This window comes from Ochotona curzoniae, unplaced genomic scaffold (assembly GCF_017591425.1).
Source record: "Ochotona curzoniae isolate NIBS_2020 unplaced genomic scaffold, NIBS_Ocur_1.0 patch49, whole genome shotgun sequence".
NCBI classification, from domain to species: Eukaryota; Metazoa; Chordata; class Mammalia; order Lagomorpha; family Ochotonidae; genus Ochotona; species Ochotona curzoniae.
This window is the reverse complement of record NW_024467027.1, coordinates 390,638-413,216: the sequence shown is the minus strand read 5'-3', so window position 1 is coordinate 413,216 and position 22,579 is coordinate 390,638. Positions and strand designations below refer to the sequence as shown.

The window sequence follows — 22,579 nt, the reverse complement described above, 5'->3', positions numbered from 1 at the left end:
TCAACAAAAGAGCAGACAACAAAGTACAGAAAAATCAGCTGTGTTTCTGTACGTTAGCCGTGAACCATTCAAAAAAAAGGAAATAACATTTCCATTTATGGTAACATGAGATTAATGAAACACCTTAGTTGGGGCCGATGTTGAGGCATAGTGGTTGAAGTTACTGTGTTTCTAGCATGCCATATTGGCACCTGTGTGGATCCTAGCTGCTCCATTTTTTTTTTATCCATTTCCCAGTTATGTCCTGGGAATAATCGGTGTAACCTGATCCAGGTACCTGAGACCATCACTGTTGTAGGAGATCCCATGAAGCTCCTGCTTTGGGCCTGGCCGAGCACCGGGAGGTGAAAGACTTGTATAATGAAAACTATAAAAGTTTTCCAAAAGAGATTAAAGAGGACATAAGTAAATGGGAAGATGTATCCAATGATTAGAAAGAGAGTTGATATAGTTAACCTGTTAATACTACCCAAATCAGTCTATGTTAGATTCCTAGTGATATGCTTGGTGGGAACAGAAAAATCCACCCTTGGTGCCCAGTACGATAGCCTAGTGATCCCATATGGGCAGCGAGATCCCATATGGGCACCAGTTCGTATCCCAACTGCTCCACTTCCCACCAGCTCCCTGTCTGTGGCCTGGGAAAGCAGTAGAGGACGGCCCAAAGCTCTAGGACCCTGCACCAATGTGGGAGATCCGGAAGAAGCTCCTGGCTCCCGGCTTTGAATCAGCTCAGCTCCGGATGTTGCAGCCGCTTGGGGAGTGAACGAGCTGATGGAAGATCTTCCTCTCAGTCTCCTCCTCTCTGTGTATCTGCCTTTCCAATAAAAATAACTAAAACTTTTTAAGGGCCCGGCGTGGTGGCGCAAGTGGTTAAGGTCCTCTCCTTGCACGCCTGGGATCCCATATGGGCGCCGGTTCTAATGCCAGCAGCCCCGCTTCCCATCCAGCTCCCTGCCTGTGGCCCAGGGAAGCAGTCGAGGACAGCCCAAAGCCTTGGGACCCTGCACCCACGTGGGAGACCTGGAAGAGACTCCTGGCTTTGGATCGGCATAGCATCAGCCGTTGCGCTCACTTGGAGAGTGAATCATCGGACGGAAGATCTTCCTCTCTGTCTCTCCTCTCTGTATATCCGCCTTTCCAATAAAAATAATAAAAAGATTTTTTAAAAATCCATTCTTTTGCTCAGATGAATTCTCAAGGAACTTTGCATATCCAAAACAATCCTGAAAGGGACAACGTGAGCCCTTTATCCATTTTGTTTCAAACTTATTACAGAATTACAGTAATCCAAACAATGTGAGAGCAAGCAGTTGGAGAGGTAGTTAAAATGCCTCTTGAGATGCTGGGACAATCACATCTCCTACTAGATAACCTTGGTTCAAGTCTCCACTTCTTCATATTCCGGCTTCTTGCTAATGCACACCTTAGAAGCAACAGTTGATTGTTCAACTTTTTGGGACCCTGCCATCATATGGGAGACCCAAACTGAGTTCCCAGCCCCAAGCTCTGCCCTGACCCAGTCTGGGTTCTTGGCAGCATTTGGGGAAAGAGCCAGCAGATGGGAGATGATCTCTTCCCTGTCTGTCACCCCTTTCTCCCTACCCCCACCACTCATCTCCCTTTCTTCTCCTCACCTTCATGATTTGACCACAGTCCAAAATCATTAAATGAAAAATCCCGGAAGAGGCAAGATGGCGGGTTGGAGTACAGACACGTTTGATATGATGGAGAATCTTTAGAGAAAAGTACAAGAAGCAGATTACAGAAAAAAAAAAATAGGGGTCAGGCAGTAAGCAGGGGGTACCTGGAGACCCCCTGGACACAGGGAAGCAGCAGCAGAGCAGTGTTGCAGTGGACAGAAAAACCCACCAGCAGTCGGCAAGCTGCAACTCCAGCGATCCCAGCTCCAGTGATCCATTCCCAGCACCAGCCAGACATCCAGCAGTGGCCTCCACTTGACTCTTGTGACAGGCAGGCGGGAGCCTGGGTCCGCATGGGGAGTTCAGAAGGCTAGTACAGTCTGGGACCTGCCAGTCTTGCTGGGTGACTTGGGCCAGCCACAGGTGGAGAAAGAGTAGGAGACTCAAGGTGCTATCTTGTGTGGAGACTGAGCGTGGAGTTGATGGAGCGGCACAGAGGAGGCTTGTTTCTGGCTAATCACACAGAACTGATCCAGTGGGGAGGGTAGCACCAGCTTTGCTCCCTGCAGGGTCTGTGTGGTCCCTGGAGCTGAAAGCCAGCAGCCCCAATTCTCCAGCAGTGTCCCGCCTGGCGCCATCTCGTGTAGCAGGGCAGCAAGTGTGGATTTCAAGTGAAGGTCCAGAGTGGGCTTGTTACTAGCTAATTGCACTGAGCTGAGCCCACAGAAAAAGCAGCACCAACCTTGCAGCCTGTAGGGTCTGTGTGGTCCCTGGAGCTGACAGCCGACAGCCCCCTGATCTTTGTTGGTGCCCCTACGGGCACCATCTTGCACAGAGAGGCAAGAGCTCCAAACACTGATAAACTGCAAGAGGAGGAGTGGTAAACTGCACATGCGCTAATTCAGTAGTGCTCAGATATCAGTGTCACAGGACCAGGCACTGTTAGACTGAAGGGAGGACAGCTGAGCTGCCCAAGAACTAAGCTGGGAACAAAATCACCACCATCTTAGAGCACTGCACAGGCTCCACAGAAAAAACAGCCCCGACAAGGCACGCCACCAACTCCACCCAAAATAACTCCAGGAGGTACTCAGACTTATCGGCCAGCAGGGGGCGACAAGATCAGTGCCGCCGACAAAGCAATTATTCAGGACAATTGTGTTTTCCAAATCCAGGGCACTGATTGAACATAAAAATCAACTTGTAGACCTGTAGGTAATACATCTTAGAGAAGATTCCATCAACCAGAATGGCAACTACAAAAGGTAAAAGAAAAGACAAAGGCACTATGAATGTTACTGAAGACTCTCCAGCAAAGGAGCAAAAGCTTCATCCACCCTCAGAGTTAACTGAGGAAGACATTGAGAAAATGGGGGACACAGAATTCAGAAAACTCATTATAAAGCTTCTGGTCAACAATGAGAAACACAAGAGTTCAAAGAATTTAAGGAATATGTTACACAAGAAATAGCAATGAATCAAATCAAGGCTGATATGTTAGAAATTAACACAGGGGAGCAAATTAAAAGTACAGTGGAGAGTCTCAAAAATAGAGTGAATGAGACAGAAGAAAGAATTTCAGAATTGGAAGATATTTCTTGTCACCAGGAAGAAACAAAAAGCTGGAAGCAGAACTGAGTCAAGCTAAAGTATCCAAGAATTAAAAGATATGATTAAAAGGCCCAACATAAGAGTTATGGGAGTTCCAGAAGGTGCAGAACAAGAAGTTGGGATTGAAGGTGTAGTCTATGAAGTAATAAATGAAAAGTCCCAGAAATAACTGATATTATTTGAATAAATTTTCTATGATTTATACTTGTTCTGTTTTGTTATTATCTACTCATATCTTATTGTGCATATATATAGGAAAAAAGAGTATAAACTATTCGTGGTTTTAGGCATCATGGAGACTTGGTACGTACGTCCCTCATGTAAGGAGGAATACCTGTGCTACGAGCTCCAAGGTGAGCGTTGTGCTACAGCAGCTGAAGCCCGCACTTGAGATGCCTGCTTCCCCCATGGGCATGCTTGTGATCAAGCCCCGTCCTGGTAGTTCTCATTCTGGGAGGCAATAGATGAGGACTCAAGTTTGAGTCAGTACCTGCATGAGAGACTTGGCTATGAGTTCCTGACTCCCTGCGTCAGCCTGGCCCCATTCCAGTTACTTTGAGCATTTGGGAAATGAATGGGCACATGGAAAATCTTTTTCACTCTCTCACTGTGCTTGTTAACTAATGTTTAAAAAGATAAAGGCCCAATTTAAAGCAGTCTGCATAGGACATATTGTGCCTTTCTTCTCTCTGACAGGTCTGTCCCTAGCTCTGTCTCCGTGCACACTCAGTGAATGCTTGCTGAATGGTGTGAGTGGAGAAAATGAAAACCTGGGTCTGAAACTCACAAGAGGACCTGGTTAGCAGTGCCCGTTAATGCAGCAGGGTATTAACTGGCAAGTGAGAAGATGAGAATGAAGGAAATAGTCAGTGTTATCATTCGCTTCAGTCTCTTCTGGCGACAATGCAATGCTGAGGATTGTCAGTTACGGGGAGGAAAGGAGAGTCCACAAAGGGTGATTCAAGAACCAGAGTGTTTCCAGGAGGAAAGAATAGCTAATGTGGAGAGTTGAAGGCACATTCCTTGGTTTTAGCAAGAATTATTAATTGCTATAGTCAACTATTCGTATCTTGTGAAAAATAATTTTGTCCTTTATACAAGTAAAAATGCCTAATTATCTACAATTAACCTAAACGAATTCAGTTTATTAAGTATTAAAACACTTAACTGGACTCTACTATTGTAATAATATGGGAGAAATCAGTTGAGGGGAGGAAATTTGAGGAAGGGTAAGGGAAATCCCAGAGCCTGTGGAATTGTATCATAAAAATAAAATAGAAAGTAAATAAATGAATAAAATAATTATTTTGCTTAATACATTTTACTAGCTATTATTTTTCAGCTGTACTCTCACTGGCAAAGAGATTGGTAACTTTTAAAAAAAAAATGTAGGCATCCCTCAATATGAGTGCTTATTGAGAGCAAACAGCTCCCATCAGAGAAGCCCACAGTGATACTGTCTGCAACAGCCAGAGCCAGGAGCTCCATGCAGACCTGCCTCGTGGGTGGCGGGAACCCAGTTAATACGCACCATCAGTACTGCTTCCCAGAGTACTCCGTGTAGGAAGCTGTGATAGGAAAAAGGCCCAAGACCCAAACTTGGTGCTCCAGTATGGAATGTGGGTGTCCAAGGGGCACCTTAACAACTGAGCCAAATGCCTGCCCTAATTGATACTTTTTGGCCAAATATTCAAGTTGAAAATTTGAATTATTCTTTTTCTAGTTGAACACAAAATGTCAGTGGGAAGTTATGAGCAAATTTGGTATTTTCAATCATGTTTTGAAAACAAGCTTTGATTTTTAGGGTTTTTTTGAGTTTCCTTTATATTTGTGGGGAAAAAAATGAGTACATTTAGCAACTGCTATTAATATCAAAACTGCAAAGCAACAAATCAAAACTAGAATCTGTTTGTCCATAAATCTAACCAGATCCAAACATTCAAAAAGAAACCTTGTGGGCCTGGCGTGGTAGCCAAGTGGCTAAAGTCCTTGCCTTACACATACTGGGATCCCATATGGGTACTGGTTCTAATCCCAGCAGCCCCGCTTCCCCTCCAGCTCCCTGCTTGTGGCCTGGGAAAGCAGTCGAGGACAGCCCAAAGCCTTGGGACCCTGCACCCAAGTGGAAGACTCAGAAGAGAATCCTGGCTCCTGGCTTCTGATCATCGCAGCTCCAACCATTGCGGCCGCTTGGGAGATGATGAATCAACAGACAGAAGATCATCTTCTCTCTCCTCCTGTCTGTATCTCTGCCTTTCCAATAGAAATATGTTAACCTTTTTTAAAAATACAAACCATTCTGATCTTTTGTCATTTTTCAGATATACCCTCAAGAATAATTGTGAGAAGCACACTGAAGTGTGGGATCCTTCCCCAGAAGAAATTATTTCAAATGAAGTAAACAACTTAAATCCTGTGTCTGCCAAATCTCTGCCAAATGAGAGTTTCCAGTCACTGTACAACAAGGAACTCCCCGTGCATATCTGTAACGTGGTGTCTCCTGAGAAGATTTATGTTCAGTGGTTATTGACTGAAAACTTAATTAACAGGTATAATATGTAAATCGTGCATATGATTTTATTTATTTCAGTCGTAAGTGTAGAATTTTAAAGTAGTAAGAGTATGTTAACTAAATATTCTGCGCTTAAAAATGTAAAGCTGGTATTGGTCCTTTTTTATTTTTGACTACATTACAGTTTATTCCACAAGCACTTATTAAGTGCCTCCTGTAGGCGAGCCAGTAGACGGTAGTATAAACACAGACCTGTCTTTGCTGTTAGGGAGCTTGATAGAGGGAGAAACAAGGAAGAAATAAAACTTGTAGCATGGCAGATGTCTGCAAATTTGATACAGAAAATAAAGCATTTGGAGAATGTAATTTTAGGGTAGCCAGAAGACCTCACAACATGAAACTGTTCTGAAGGAGGAGGGTGGGGATAGGCACCCAGGCCTTGTGATCGAAGTCCACTCGGGCAGACAGACGAACTAGTTCAAAGACCTGAGGTGGAGGTATGCTTGATACGTTCAGACTAAGGCAAGGTGTCCGGGTGGGCTGCAGGACATCGGAGGATGGGGAGGGCTCAGCAGGAAACCTGTTTTCTGAGAAATACATGAGAAAAAAAATTTAGAAGGTAAAGCTTTTTTGTTTTCTCTTTACGTAGCTTAGAAGAAAAGATGATAGCTGCTTACGAACACTCCAAGTGGGAACCTGTTAAATGGGAAAACGACATGCACTGCGCTGTGAAGGTTCCAGAGAACAATCAATGGCGCAGAGGTCAGGTCATCAGCGTGGTCACAGACACGTTGGTGGAGGTAAAGGCCAAGTTAAAATACATAAAGACGACAGTGAATGCATTTGGCATGTTTCCCCCCATTTTTATTCCTTTCAATTGATAAAAAAAACTATTTTGAGATGATGTATTTCCCTAGACTTAAAATTATTGTTTCTGTAGGTCTTGCTATATGACGTGGGCGTTGAAGTAGTAGTGAATATTAACTGTTTACGAGAACTTGAAGAAAGTCTAAAGACCATGGGAAGATTATCATTGGAATGCTCGCTTGTTGACATAAGGTAGTGTTTAGCTGAGTAAATTTTCTCATTTTTTTGTTATTTTAAATATTAGATGAATTTTTATCAGTTTTAATTTACTAATGTGTCCTGAAGTTTCCATCAAATTAGTTAATTTGAGGTTTTAAGAGGCGATGATGGTAACTATTTTGAGCCCATGAATTTGGTGACATTAGGGAAATGTGTAGGAAAGGTCTAGAATTCCAACTGTTGAATATAAAAAAGATCACTTCAGGAGCAGCATAGCTTTAGCAACTCATGGAAACCTGAAACAGCACATCAGGGGAAAAGAGTGAAATGGAGAAGATCCTGTAAAAGAGTGGAATCGTAAGAGCCAGAGTGGGAACCCAGACACTGTGACGTGGGACGCAGACACCCCAGCAGGTAGCTTCCGTGCTGTGCCAGACACCAGCACCGAGTTGCCAAAGTAACCTTCAGTATAAAGACCACTTACTTACAGGAACACAGAAGGACTCAAGCAACATTGTGGTTAGGAAACTGCTGAGAAATCTGTCAGAGAACAGATGATCAAAGACATCCAAGAAATGTTGACAAGGAACTTACAGCTAGCATTGTTTGTCAGACATTCAAAATAGAGTTAGATTGTACAGGAGAGATATACAACACTAACTTGGAATAATATTATAAGGTAAACTTGAGTTCAATAAAGACATAGGTACCAAATCCTATTCCATCAAACCACATGTTGTGTTGATTGGATTAGTTGATGGCTGCAAGCCATTTAACATGGAAATACTGACCATGTTACATACTTACTTAATGAGTCAATTCAGTGAAATTCTGGATCTGAAAACCATGTTAGAGTCTTCAGGGTGTGCTTGTGTGCCAGGCAACCTAGTGAGAAAGGCAGATTTACAGAGATGAGACAGCGAAAAAGATCTTCCATCCACTGGCTCACTCCCCAAATGGCTGCAACAGCCGAGCTAGCTGATCCAGAGCCAGGAGCCAGAAGCTTGTTCCAGGTCTCCCACATGGGCGCAGGGTTCCAAATATGTTGGGCCATTCTGTATTACTTTCCCACGCAACAGGCAGGGAGCTGGATGGGAAGTGTAGCAGCCAGGACGTGAATCAGCACATGCAAGACAAGGATTAGTGACCTAGCCATCACACCAAGCCTACTGATGTCATTTCTAATCATTTGAAATTGCATATTTATCAAGTGATTTCAATTATGTTGAATCAGATCAAAAATTGAAAACAAGATTTTTGTAAACTGTTGCAGATGGCCTTAAATCTAACTTCTAGAAAAGTTCTGAGAGTAGACAATGGAATCATTGTCTCAAAAGACTTTCTGTTGGACATTTCTGGTGTGACATATGTGCCAGACATCATCAAGGAGAAACATATCATTTCTGTTAGAACTTAAAGTCCAATTGGCATGTATAGTTTCAAAGGTCTTTACTGTTGCTGTAGCAGATACACTTAAAGGTATGAACAAAGCTATGAAAATGGACAAAAAGATTGTGAAAATAACATACATCTATGTTTAAATTGATTATTCACTATTTAGTTGATTCAAAATATATGTATATGTTTACATAGTGCTCTTTGTATAAAAACATTGTCATTTTGCTGTGTAGGCCAACTGGTGGGAGTAACAAGTGGACAGCCACAGCTTGCGACTGCCTCTCCTTGTACCTAACTGGAGCTGTAGCAACTATAATCTTACAGGTGGGTAAGGGTGGTCGGTATTAGGAGATAGGTACTGATGCCTTCATTGCTGATCTCGTCAGTTCTGACTTCTTGTTGGGAAAACAGCTGTTTGGATTTTGTTGCGAAGTTTATATTTGGGTTGATCATTTGCGTTTTGGAAGTGCCAGAGTGCTGACCCTGAAATTATTTTCTTAAATATATTAATTTGAATATCAGAGAAGGAGAAAGATCTTTCATTGCTGACTCACTCTCCAAATGCCCACAGCAGCCAAAGCTGAGCCAGGGGGCCCAAGTGATAGCCTGGTGGCTAAAGTCCTCACCTTGCATGCACCAGGATCCCATATGAATGCCGGTTCAGGTCCTGGCAGCTCAACTTCCCTTCTAGCTCCCTGCTTGTGGCCTGGGAAAGAAGTCGGGGACGGCCCAAAGCCTTGGGACCCTGCACCCACGTGGGAGACCTGGAAGAAGCTGGCTTCGGATTGGCTCAGCTCCATCTGTTGTGGCCACTTGGGGAGTGAACCAGTGGGTGGAAGATCTTCCTCTGTTTCTGTCTGTATATCTGACTTTCCAATTAAAAGAAAAACTGAGCCAGGAAGAAGCCATAAATTCAGCTGGGGTCTCCCATGGGTTAATCAGTTGATCTCTTTCTCTGTGTAGTAAAAATTTTTAATGACAAATTTAGGTGTAGGCGTTTGGTCTATTGATAAGAACACCCATGTCCCATATTGGGATGTCTGGGTTCAGTACCCCCTGCTCTAACTCCAGCCCATTGCTAAAGTAAGCTCTGGGAGGTAGTGGTGATGGCTCGAGTTGTTAGCGCCAGGCTTCAGACCACACCCAGGGTCCATTGTGGGCATTTAGGGAGTAAGCCAGCAGATGTGAGCCCTGCCATCCTCTCTGCTGCTAAAATAAAAAATTTTTTAAGGGCCCGGCGTGGTGGCGCAAGTGGTTAAAGGTCCTCGCCTTGCACGCCCGGGATCCCATATGGGCGCCGGTTCTAATCCCGGCAGCCCCGCTTCCCTTCCAACTCCCTGCCTGTGGCCTGGGAAAGCAGTCGAGGACGGCCCAAAGCTTTGGGAACCTGCGCCCACGTGGGAGACCCGGAAGAGGCTCCTGGCTTCAGATCGGCATAGTATCGGCCCGTTGCACTCACTTGGGGAGTGAATCATTGGACGGAAGATCTTCCTCTCTGTCTCTCCTCTCTGTATATCCACCTTTCCAATAAAAATAATAAAAATAAATCTTTAAAAAAAATTTTTTTAAGTCTTGGAGCAAAATTTTTTGCAATCCATGCATTGTTTTTTCATAATATGATTTGCCATAAACTTTTTAATGATCTTTGTATTAATAGTGTGTTTGCTGTCCTGCAGCAACGGACTTGGTGCAAGGAGCCAAAAATCGTACACATGGGCTGATGGTCAACAGCCAATGTTTATTAACAGCATCAGACTAAAGACTGAGGGTCAAGTCAGCTTAAGGGAGGAGGGCTTGAGGAATTTACACAACAGCAAGAAGAAGCTGACTTGAGGCACCCTTGCCTGTCTTTGATCAAACCTGAGGAAGCATCTCTCTTTGAGCTGCTACCTAAACATGAGGACTAGGGAGTTCCTGGTCTCTGTATTTCCAAATCAACTGCTTCCAGAATGTTTTCTCAGGATTGTAGCTAGCCCTGGATCCACACTGGCAAGGCTCCCCAGAGTCCTCCTAATCAGTTATCTTCCTACAGATCTAATCAATTATCCTACGACAGTGTATTATGAGATTTGAACATGGATTGAAAAAGATACGTATCTTTTAGGGATACCTAAAAATATTATTTTCTTGAAATTTCTAATTTTTAAATGTTTTATTTTCTTAATGATTATAAAAGTCTTAGATTTTTCCCTATGTATTTTGTTGTTGTTTCAATTTTTAATAGGGCAAATAAGGTATCCCTTATAGAATACATTTTGATTTTATGGTTCACAAAGAGTTCAAGGCAGTAGAGATACCGTATTCATTATTGTTTACCTTCCATAGTTTGATGGGGAATATTTTCAGATTGCTTTTTGAGGTGGAGATTGGGCAGGGGCAGTGAATGGTAAGTTTCATCTTGACCCTGAGATCTTGCATATTTCAAAAAAAACAGCTGTGTGTCCACGTTGACTGTCTTCCATGCTGTCTTCTCTCTGAAATATTTGAATGTGTAACTTTTCTCTGTTGGGAAATTTTTTCTTGCTTACAGAGTATTTCATTTCCATGTCTCATACTTTGACTTATCACTGCAGGACAACAGTACGACGTGGCCTTTACCTGTGAAAATCTTCTGCAGAGACGAGAAAGGAGAGCGTGTGGATGTTTCTAAGTATTTGATTAAAAAGGGTTTGGCTTTGAGAGAACGGAGGTACCGACTTTGACATTATTTTACATCAGTTCGTGGTGGATGCATCTCATTTACCTGTGAAAACTTCAAACATGTGTTCTTTCAGAGATTGCGTCTTACTTGCCCTTACAGATCATTTGCCAATTAATTGCTCAGGAGTCAACTCAGAGGCAGATTTCCAAATTCCCTACTGATATGTTAGCTGTTAACTTTTCCCTGAGTGTTTACATTGAAACCAAAGAGAGAACTATATAAGGCAGGTAACAAATCAGAGCCATTCGCATCTTGTGCTCAGACAGGTTTGAGCTGAATGCTGAAAATTCTGGTGGTTATATACCAAAATGTATTTGTACTAAATAGAATTAATAAAAGAATGAGCAATATTTGTACTTAGATTCTTTTGCATACTAAATTTGGGATTAAGCACCAGTGGTGCAGAGGGTGTAGGGGTGTACTGGGATTACAAACAAAAGTTCTGAGTGGCTGCTTTGCAGCGTGCATGTGTATTTAGTCAGTTTTTCATCACTCTGATTGCGGTACCTGAGACAGGCACACGGTTTCAGAGCTTGCAGTCCAAGGTGTGGCTGCCTCACTAGCTGGGCAGAAGGGCGTCATAGGGGTCATAGCGCCAAGCAGCAGGCAGAAACCACACAGCTCCCATCGTGACTTCACAATAGGGTTACTGCCCTGATCACCTAACCCAGCTTAGTCACTCAGCAGAGCCCCAGCTTCACATATAGTAAATGGATTAAGGTCTATCCTGCAGGAACTAGAATTCTGGGGATCCAGCCCTTTAGGGGACACCCAAGTTGTTATCCAGCTTACTCGGGCCCATTCCCGATGCAGGTTGAATGGCCAGGACAGTCAAGCTCATGCTTTTAATCTAAATCAAATTAGTATATCCTAGCTTATATATGTCTTTCCTGGGTTTTTCTGGCTTTGGACTACTGCAGTTCCTTGATAAAAAGTAGTTAAAGTAAAAAAAAAAAAAGCTAGGCATGTCAGTACTAAAGTTGCCTCCACTGATGTTGGTGTGATGTTTTAGAGGATTGTCACTTATGGTGGGTGTTTGATAAGTTGGGAGAGGAATTCGCATAGCTGTTAAATATAATGTTGATTCTAAAAGAAAAGCACAGGAAATTAGAAGTAATGAATATCTGTTATAATTCTGCTAAAACAGCATTGGCAATGCTCTGAGGTTTTTATTTATTTATTGTGCAGTAGGCATACTTAAAGAAAAAAGTTTATTTACTTGAAAGACTGAGTTAAAGCTAGAGAGGCATTTTTCAGCTGCTGGTTCACTCACTAAATAGCTGCAACCAGCGGGGCTGGACCAGGTTAAAGGCAGAAGCTTTTCCAGGTCTCCCATGTAGGTGGTGAGGACCCGAGCACTTAGCTCATCTTCTGCCGTTTTCTTATGTACTTCGGCAGGGAGCTAGATAAGAAGCAGAGCAGCACCTTAACTCACCGACGATACCACTTTTACATGATTTATTTCCTTATTTGTTTAAAAGGCAGAGTTCCAGAAAGAGGAACAAAATTTTGCTTCTGCTGGTTCACTCCCCAAATGGCCACAGTGACCAGGGCTAGACAAGATTGAAGTCAAGAGCCTAGAATTTCTGACAGGGTGGCACTTGGGCAGTCTTCCACTGCTTTCTCAGGTACATTAACTGGAAGCAGAGAGTTGGATTAAAAGTGGAGCAGCTGGGACTTGAACTCCTGCCTGCATGGGATGCCAGCACCATTGGGAGAGGCTTAGTCTGAAATGCTACAGCATCAGACACAAAGGATACTTTTTTCTAAATTTTCCATGATACAGTTTTGTAGGTATAGGGATTCTTAAGTGTGTCATGGCATTGTAGGTATAGATAATGGTAGAAAATCTAGTATCATATTATCAAGGTATATTTAACAGTTTCATTGGGAGTCCTTTTTTTCAGGAATAGAGATGCATACTGCAATGTGTCTTCACTTCCCAGTATGCTAGTCTCCATTATACAGTTATTCTATGAGAATATGTGTATATACATTTTGAGCCATTTATCTATTTGTTTTGTATTTTTGCATGAATGATGCCTTATGTTAGAATATATTTTAGAGAGAATATATGTCTTTGGGGGATTGGCTTATTTCTCCAAGCATAACATTCTCTAGTTGGGACCATTTTGTTGCAAAAGTAGAATTTTATTCTTTTTGGTGGCTGAGTAGTATTGTACAGAATAAATATAGCGCAGTTTCTTTATCCATTCCTCTTTCAGTGGGCATCTGGGTTGTTTCCATGTCTTCACTAGTGTGGATTTGACTGCGATAAATGTAAGGTGTCAGGTCACTTTCTCTCATGCAGATTTCACTTCCTTTGGATGTGGTCCCAGGAGTAGGTGAGCTGGGCCATGTGATAGATCCGTTCCAGTTGTCTTAGCACCCTGCATACTGACTTCCATAGTGGCTGTACTAGCACACACTCCCAACAACAGGGGAGTAGGATACCTTTCTCCCCACTTCCACACCAACAGATGTTGCTAGTAAGTTACAAATGCAGGCCAGTCTCACTGGAGTTAGGTGGACCTCAATGTGTCATTTCCTTTGCCCATTTCTTCACAGGGTTAGTTGTTTTTGTTGTTGAATTTCTGAAGCTCTTTGTAGCTGCTGGGTATTAATCCCTTATCGGTTATGTAGTGTCAAAGATTTTCTCCCATTCTGTTGGTTGCTTCTTCAGTTTGTTGATCGTTTCCTTCACTGTCCTTTTTTTTAAATTGAGAAAAAAATGAAGTAAAAAAAATTAAGCCTGGTATTTTAATAATAGCACCTTACTTTTAATTAGAAATCATAATTTCTTTGTATTGTTTTTTAAATGTTGATAATTTGCCACATGCATATGTTCTGTCTGTGGAACAGATTGTAATTTCTTAAAATCAACTTGCAGGTGTTATATTTTCCAACAGTAGTAATTAATTGTACAATACTTAGGATTAATTCATGTGAATATTGGAGAGTAGTGTGAAAAGAGGCAACACTAATTTAAAACACTGAGATGAAGTTATACTGTCATTTTCATCAATTTCTAACTTAAAATCTTTTTTATAGCATATTATGTTCATGTACAGTATGTAGCAAACAGTTTGTTTCAAGTTTATTTGAGAAATGTTTAGTTTTCTGCATGTTTTTGTATTTATTCATGCTCAAATGAGTTCTTCTTGGATATTACAGAGTTAATAAATTAGCTGACAGTTGTTCAGCATCTGAGAAGTCTCTGGAATTGCCCCCGGAACAGGAAGATTCAGTAACTACCAAGTGTACTAAACTTAGCTTCGACCCTGACAAAACATCTGTTGACACAACCGATGAACCCAGCATGAACACAGTTGATGAGTTTAAGGAAAAAATCTCAGAACCAAGAGCTCCTGGATGCTACAAACCACCAGCTATCCCGAAGATGAAAGTATTTGATGCAATCGTCAGCTGCATTAGTGATGATGGAACTATATTTATAGTACCCAAATTATCAGGTAGATGTTTTATTCTGTAAGGTTAGTTGGTGAACACATACTACACATCTCTAGTAAGATAGATATGCATGATATATGTTGCCAAGCAGTGAATTTCTTTGAATCTCATTTGAAAAGGATTTTTTTAGATTTATTTATTTTTATTACAAAGTCAGATAAACAGAGAAGGAGAGAGAGAGAGGAAGATCTTCCGTCCGATGATTCACTCCCCAAGTGTGCCGCAACAGCCAGTGCTACGCCAATCCAAAGCCAGGAACCAGGAACTCTTCCGGGTCTTCCATGCAGGTGCAGGGTCCCAAGGCTTTGGGCCGTCCTCCACTGCTTTCCCAGGCCACAAACAAGGAGCTGGATGGGAAGTGGAGCTGCTGGGATTAGAACCAGCGCCCATAGGGGATCCAGACACATACAAGGCGAGGACTTTAGCCGCTAGGCCACGCTGCTGGGCCCTGAAAAGGATTTTTAAGAAGGTTAAATGATTTTTCTGCAAGGCATGCCATGTGCTTTTAACAGTGCCTAGCACAGGCTTGGCACCATGGCCTCGTGGCTGGCTCCTCACCTTGGTTTTTGTGCCTGCTGCTCCACATTTAACTCAGCTCTCTGCTGTTGTCCTGGGAAGGCAGTGGGGGACGGCCCAGGGCCTTGGGACCCTGCAGCCATGGGGGAGACCCAAAGGAAGCTCCTGGCTTCAGATTGATTCAGCTCTGGCCATTGCAGCCACTTAGGATATGAATCAGCAGGTGGAAGATCTTTCTCTCTGATCTGCCTTTCCAATAAACATAAATAAATCTTTAAAAAAAAAAAAGAAGCTAATTCCTTGCACATAATTATTTGGATGTTTTGTTGTTTTAGCATAGCCATTTATGTTATAGTGAGGACGTTCTCAGTATAAGAAAATACTATTCAAAAATTCCCATTTCCTCTGTTATGGCAAATTGAATGACGCTCCCAAATTAGTCAGGTAAAATGACTCGTAAATTTTTAAATCGGAGAGAGTACACATGAAGCTGTTGCTTACTACTCTGTCTTCCTTGTTGGCCCACGTTGGGGTTAAGATGCACAGGCATGGTGGGGAGATGGGGGACTTCCAGATCTCCTAGACCTGTCATTCAGACAGGTTCAGGGGCTCTGTAAGACAAAAATTAAGTTTATGTTAGAAAATAAACAAGGAGAAAAACATAACAAATGACTGGAGATTCAGAATCCTTTGAAAACATGTAGACCCATCCTGATATGTCCTTGGGCTTTTATGCAAATGCTCCCATTGGGTGGGATATATTCCGTAACTCAGGTGACAGCACTCACAGAGCTTAGGTGCCACTAACTCCCTGAGTCCATCTCCCCCAGGAGGGGATGGCAGCTAGAAATTCACTAAGACTTCTCCTTTGTTTATCTCCTAAATACTACTTTTTAATTAAAAAAGAATAAACCTGTGCATTTGGCTGTTACAGAAGTAAACAGTGTTTGGAAACATATAATTATAGTACTTGAGCCAGAAGCTGGCCTTGACAAGTGCAAATACTTACTTAGTACTAAAATGGGTGGGTTGTTCTAGTCGAAGCATTGTGCTGAATGCCATGCTGATAATTAAGAGGTAGGGTTGCCAGTTGTTTATAGAAAAAAATATACTGAGGCTCATGGGAGAAAAAGAACTATTCAGGGTCCCACAACTGTTAACAGAGCTTGCCTTTTGTGATACTAGTTATAAAACTAGACTTACTGTAGAAATAATGGACTTATTAGCAGTAAAGCAATTTCAGTTTATACCCCCAGAATTGTACCATAATTTAACATCAAGCAACATATAGCTTGTACTGTTTTATTTAGATGTGTTATCAAACTTACAAATTACTAATTATTTCCTTCTAGGCCATCTGGTACATTTAGAGCTCTTGATATTTGCACTGTCATATATGCTGTTGGTAATGTTTTGAAACAGACTAAGAGTTCTATGTGACTTGTTTTTAATTCCTTATTAGCAAAGATATAAAGAGCTTAAATAAGATTGATAATGACTTGTTATTGCAAAGTAGTTAGAGAATTGTCCTAAACGTTTTCTGGTTCGAATCATTTCTTCAGAGCTTGAGCTGTCCAAAATGATGGATGAAATTCAGAATAATCTAAAGTGCCTCGGTCTTTTGGAACCTTATTTGTGGAAGAAGGGAGAAGCCTGTGCAATAAGAGGATCTGACACTCTGTGGTACAGGGGCAAGGTCGTGGAAGCAGCAGGCAGCACAGTCAGGGTGAGTGCCGTGTGGTTTGTGACTGTTCTCAAATGAACTGCTGGAACATAAGTGGTCTTTGAGTATAAAGACATGAGGATGTGGTTAAAAGATCTTTTGATAAGTTCAGTTTTAAAGTTCACTCAGTAGATGTATTATACTTTGATTTGTAGTTAAATTTTTCTTCTTTTTCAAATAGAATGTCAACCTAGAAAATTTATTTATGACATAGCTGATGCTTTGAGAGAAAGGGCTGACTTATGAAGTATCACTCAAATTTCACCAATCCTCAAAAATAGTTTAAAATGCATTCATAAAAATATAGACTAAAATAACTTCATTTAAATTGAATTTTCTAAAATAAAGCAACAAAAATAATTAGGTACTTTATCAGATAATGAGTACCTGAAATTTTCAGATTTAATTAAGTTAGTAGGAAGAAAATACTTTTGTTTCTTTACTTGGGAAGTTTGTTTTCTGTTTGATGCGATACCTAATAAGTATATACTATTCCATGTATTTTACCTATGTGCTTTCATGTTGATATTTTGTTCATAACAACTGTTCTGGACATAGCTATCATTATTATTTTTCCAGTTCGAAAATTAAAATTTAGGTTCTGTGACCTACCCTGATCCATGCCCCCAGTGCATGGCTGTCCCAGACTTGCCATCCAAGCGTGTGCTTCCTGACTGCTGAGCTCTTGCACCAGAGCCTGCAGACAGCTGGTGCTAACCGGGCCAAAGTCAGAGCCAATAACCCCACAAGCCTCCCAAGTGACTGGCAGGGCACTTGTGTTTGAGCCGTTCTCTGCTGCCTACCGGGAAGGGCTGGTGGATGGCAAGCAGAGTAACCAGGTCTCAGCCCTGTACTCAAGCGGAGTGCTGGCATCCCAAATGACACGTTAAACACACTGCACCACTGTGGGCTGCTGGGACTCGGATGTTTGGATTTGGGGTGAAGATGAGCATCTGCATGCTGACAGAGTCATGTCTGCAACTGCCAGTGATCATTTGCATATGGGTCGTTCTCTTCTTGAATACACAGGAAAAGTGGAACAGTCTTAATCAGCTCATAGCTTTATGTGAAAATCAAATACTTTTTAAAAATTCTCGTATCTGAGTTTCTGTTTCTCTGACACATTGAAGAAGTATTTCAGTATTTTTCTGTAAGGCCATTTATAAAATGAATTTTTGATTCGTTAACTTGATACCCTTCAAAGTTTATATTATGATTTCTCTGAAGAAACATACATTTCATAGTCATACTCACCATACCTGTGATAAACTCAGGTATTTCTTATTCACTTCTGTTCATTTTTTAAATGCTGACTGCCAGGGCCAACATTGTGGCATAGCAGGCAAAGTCAGCACCTGTTAGGCCAGGATCCCAGCAGTCTTCTATTGAAGGCCTGGAAAAAGTAGTGGAGGATGATGGCAGTGTTAGGGCCCTGCCACCCACATGGGAAACCCAGATGTGGCTCCTGGCTCCTGGTTCCTGGCTCCTGGTTCCTGGTTCCTGGCCCCTGGTTCCTGGCCCCTGGCTCCTGACTCCTGGCTCCTGACTCCTGGCCCCTGGCCCCTGGCCCCTGGCTCCTGGCTCCTGGCTCCTGGCCCCTGGCCCCTGGCCCCTGGCTCCTGGCTCCTGGCTCCTGGTTCCTGGCCCCTGGCCGCTGGCTCCTGGCCCCAGGCTCCTGGCTCTGCCTATGGTCATTGGCCCTTGCAGCCATCTGAAAAGTAAACCAACAGGTCAGCTGTCTCTTTCTCCTCTCTCTCACAATCTCTGACTTTCAGAATAAATGAAGTTTTCTCCGGCTTGTTTCAGGTACAGTATTTGGATCATGGATTCACTGAGAAGATTCCTCAGTGTCATCTTTACCCTATTTTGTTATATCCTGATATACCCCAGTTTTGTATTCCTTGTCAACTCTATAAAACCGTACCGGTGAGTACAGGATAATTTGTGGATGATTATTTTTAAATACTTTATTAATGCTTTGTTAGAAATAAAAATGCAAAATAAAATCCCTTTTGCCGTTACAAAATTATAAATATCTACAGTTAAGTTTGTACATTTTTATAATAAAAATTAAATAATGAAAACATTTTCTTTAAAAAAGGCATGACATACATCCACCATGAGATTCATCTGATAGTATTTCAATGTAATGTTTAAAAAATACTTTTTAAAATGCTGATTGCTAAGCAAACTTCAATTAAGCACTGATGTTTTCGTTTGGGTACATTGGAATAGGAGTACCTTTTTAGCTTTCCTTTTTCTTAAGATAATGTAGAAAATGAACTATCAAAATCAAAGAATTCCAAAAAAAGTAATTTGTAGGTCTATTAAGATAAAAAATAAATTTTATTTATGGTTTCCTATAAGAAAACCTTCTTATAGGAGTGGGCATTTGGGGCCTGGTGCAATAACTTAGCAGTTAAAGTCCTCACCTTGTACACACAGGGATCCCATATGGGCACAAGTTCTAATCCCGGCAGCCCCGCTTCCCATCCAGCTCCCTGCTTGTGGCCTGGGAAAGCAGTTGAGGACGGCCCAAAGCCTTGAGACCCTGCACCTGAATGGGAGACCTGGAAGAGGCTCCTGGCTCCTGGCTTTGGATCAGCTCAGCTCTGGCCATTGCAGCCACTTGGGGAGGATGCATAATGTTTCTCTCTGCCTCTCCTTCTCTCTGTATATCTGACTTTCTAATTAAAATTTTTAAAAAGTGGACATTTGGCAACCAGCACGAAGACTTGGGACAGACTGGCTACATTGCTGGTTCTAACTCCCCCCTGGTATATGTACAATTGGATGAAGCAAGCAATGGCTCAAGTATTTGGGAAACCAAAACTGGGGCTTTGCTCTGGGCTTTTGTTTGGCCCAGCCACTGCCATTGTGGCGTTTGAGAGGCCATCTGACAAACAGGGTGTGTCTGTGTGTGTTTCTCATAATAAACATTTACTGCAAGTTGAGAGAAATTCCTTCGTGGAAGTGTTCTCAAACCCAGACCTTTCGGCGTCTTCCTGGGCTGTGTGCGTCTGTGGCCCAGCGCCGCAGAGGGGCCGAGCTGCGTGGCTTTACCTTGGGTTCCTCTGTGTCGCTGCGATCAGTTAGACGGGCCACTTCCGCACAGCTTAGTTCCTTGAGCGTGAGCTTTAACAGAGGCCACCCTGTCACTGCTCCTTCCAGAATGGTTGCAGGACTTCTGCCAGCACTGCCTTGGCATATTGCCCTGTTGTAAAGTTTTAAATGTGAGGTCTTCAGTGTATGTTTTTAAAGCTTAAAATGTGGTAAGTCCTCTCTAGGGAGCTCAGCCAAGTTCATGGTAATACTTTTATCATATTACCATTGTATTCTTTGAAAAACATGTATTTTATATTATTTAGTATTACCTGTTTTGGCTAACGTAGCATATCTTAATTTGCTTCCTGCTGTTATTTGTGAAAGTGAGAATCTAAATTTATTATTTCCCAAATAGGTGGGAAATGTCTGGCAATCTGATTCAATAGAACTTCTTCGGGAATTACTTTCAAAGAGAGAAGTGGAAATTCATGTTATGGTAATTTGTATTTAAAACTAGTTTAAATTGTTCACTATAAGATATTATAACAAACATAATTGAAGGAAATTTTTGATGATACGCAATGTTGCATATATTCTTATATGAATATAAATTATTTACATAAAAAAGTTTGATTCCTAGGCTTGTTTTAAATAAGTGTAATTTTGAACTTAACTTCCAAACCTATTATAGTAACTTGGAAGACTCTTGTTTTGATACGGAAAGCAGTATTAAATTATGGAGGTTTTTTAATATATATGTAGCAGCTTGCAGGCTGCTGTTATTGCCTGTGTGTGTAGCAGTGGGTTAGATTAGAATAACTCAGAAGGAAACTTGTATGACTCCCAACCCCTAGACCTTATGTTCTAGTAAGAGAAGATGGGACCTTAGGAAGGTGACCCTGAAGCTGCAGTCTGACTTACTGTGGGTCTAGTGACAAGGGGAGAAGGAGTAATAGCAATTTAGAAATGGTATGAATTGAGGTGTCCCTTTAAAGAAAATGTAATGGAGTTTTTCAGACTGGGGGAAATGAAATGCACAGAGAGAAGCTTCTAGGAAACAATATTAGCAGTTTGGTACATGATGAAGTTTTATAAGAAGAAAAGGTGAGTGGCATTTGGTAGTTAGAGACCATTGGCGGGACCCCAGTGGAGGTTTCTGGACAGGATCATTAGACTAAACCATAGCTATGTATGAGATGTCAAAATGGTAAGGAAAATCCGTGGTTTAAAAGGTAATGATGGGAGAATTGAGACCTACAAAGAGCCCCCATCCACCAAACTATGACATGGCGTATGTGAAGTGCTAAGAGCCCTCCCTAGCCACTCGGTCTCCAGGGCAGGCCATGAAACAAGGCACAGACAGTCAAAGTACTGTCTCAGTGTTGCTCAGCTTAGCGTAGCCAGCAGGAAATTGGTAGTGTTAGCAAAGGCTGTTCAGTTTCCCGGTTGTGAACGTGCGTTCCAGTAACCTACCCAGACCCGCTCTGTGACTGCTGAGGAGAGATGACCACGGCTGGGCTCTTCTCTTGGCATGGACACGCAGTAAAGGTCTACCCTGCCTTTGCGGAGCCTCTATTGTAGTGATTTGCCCAGAACAAATGAAAACATAAACTCAAGAGTCTATCAGTGCCAAGTACTAGGGGGAAAAAAACAAAGCAAGGAAGAATGGTAGGGTGTGGCCAGGGAGGAGTCCGCCTCCAGCACAGCCCTCAGAGAAGACAGCATTGCAAGGTGCGCTAGAGCCAAGGCCCAAAATGGTCGTGGGAGGATGTGTCCAGGGTGGAACCAGATCAGAAGGAGCAAGCGCAGGAAAGTGGACAGCGGGGACCAGGCTGAGATGTGAACGCCCACTCTGGTATTCCCTCTGGCTGCTGTGCTGACTGAAGTCTGGGCAGTAGGGAAAAATAAATAAATAAATAAGTAAGAGACATCTGCAATTCAAGGAAGAGGTGAGTATGGAGGAACGTGGGCCCAGTAGAAGAGCTTTCCCCAGTTGGCTGACAGGTTATAAACACAGGCAGTACCTGTGGTTGTCAGAGTTTGAGAGACGTTCTCATGAGCCGTGCTATTTAGTCTGTTAACGTCTTCTGATTCCTGTCATGTGAGGACTTGGTTAAACTTATCTTCCCACCCTCTGACAGTACCTTTTATTTCTCCTACTTACTGTAAATTATTAGAATCATCTAAACATGCTGTGTAGAATGAGTTGATAATAAGTTGCTTCCTAGTAATAAATTCTATCCTTCTGAACATATTTTGTATAAACCAAAATAATAAAGTTACTATTTCTTGATCTGCCAGAACACCAGGAAATAACTTTTATTAAATGGGTCGCTAATCAAACTAACTGGTAATGCTGTGATTATCAGAAGCCTAATTATGTTTTCTGAGTAGAACTTTGTTCATCAGATAGACTTTATATATAATTACCTTATTTATTAAATAGGAATTACCTGAAAACCCATGGGAGAAATTATCTGTTCTTCTGTATTTTGATGGAATGTCACTTTCTTATTTTATGGCACATTATAAATTTTGTACTTCTGACCATTCTGAAGAAATACTGAAGGAAGTAAGTAAATTAGTTTTCCTATAGAAACTATAGAAAAACCTTAGTTAAATGTCAATATTTTCTGTTACACCTCATATTTATTATGATTCTGGTATGTTAGAAAATCCAGAGAAGTTCTAAATTCTTTGTTGAGAAACATTGTTCTGTTTGTGCTGTATAAATGTCCTGAACAATTAATGTTTCTGTACCTTCAAACCCAGTAAGATATCCATATGTTACCCAGTATTGCTTAAGATATGGATACGTATTGGGCCTAGCACGGTGGCCTAGCAGCCAAAGTCCTCGCCTAGAACGTGCCAGGATCCCATATGGATGCCGGTTCTAATCCTGGCAGCCCTGCTTCCTTCTCCAACTCCCTGCT

At 41.9% G+C, this 22,579-nt stretch overlaps 1 protein-coding gene across 1 annotated transcript in view; it reads left to right on the top strand.

Annotated features, from left to right (window-relative positions):
• Positions 1-22,579, top strand: part of LOC121168061 (RING finger protein 17-like) — a 105,309-nt gene that overhangs the window by 67,151 nt on the left and 15,579 nt on the right. The window contains exons 20-29 of the mRNA XM_040997829.1: positions 5,576-5,803; positions 6,416-6,566; positions 6,707-6,825; positions 8,424-8,514; positions 10,764-10,879; positions 14,066-14,364; positions 16,441-16,604; positions 18,408-18,527; positions 20,062-20,142; positions 22,093-22,218. Coding sequence (XP_040853763.1) covers positions 5,576-5,803; positions 6,416-6,566; positions 6,707-6,825; positions 8,424-8,514; positions 10,764-10,879; positions 14,066-14,364; positions 16,441-16,604; positions 18,408-18,527; positions 20,062-20,142; positions 22,093-22,218 — 1,495 coding nt within the window. The remainder of the gene's footprint in view (positions 1-5,575; positions 5,804-6,415; positions 6,567-6,706; positions 6,826-8,423; positions 8,515-10,763; positions 10,880-14,065; positions 14,365-16,440; positions 16,605-18,407; positions 18,528-20,061; positions 20,143-22,092; positions 22,219-22,579) is intronic.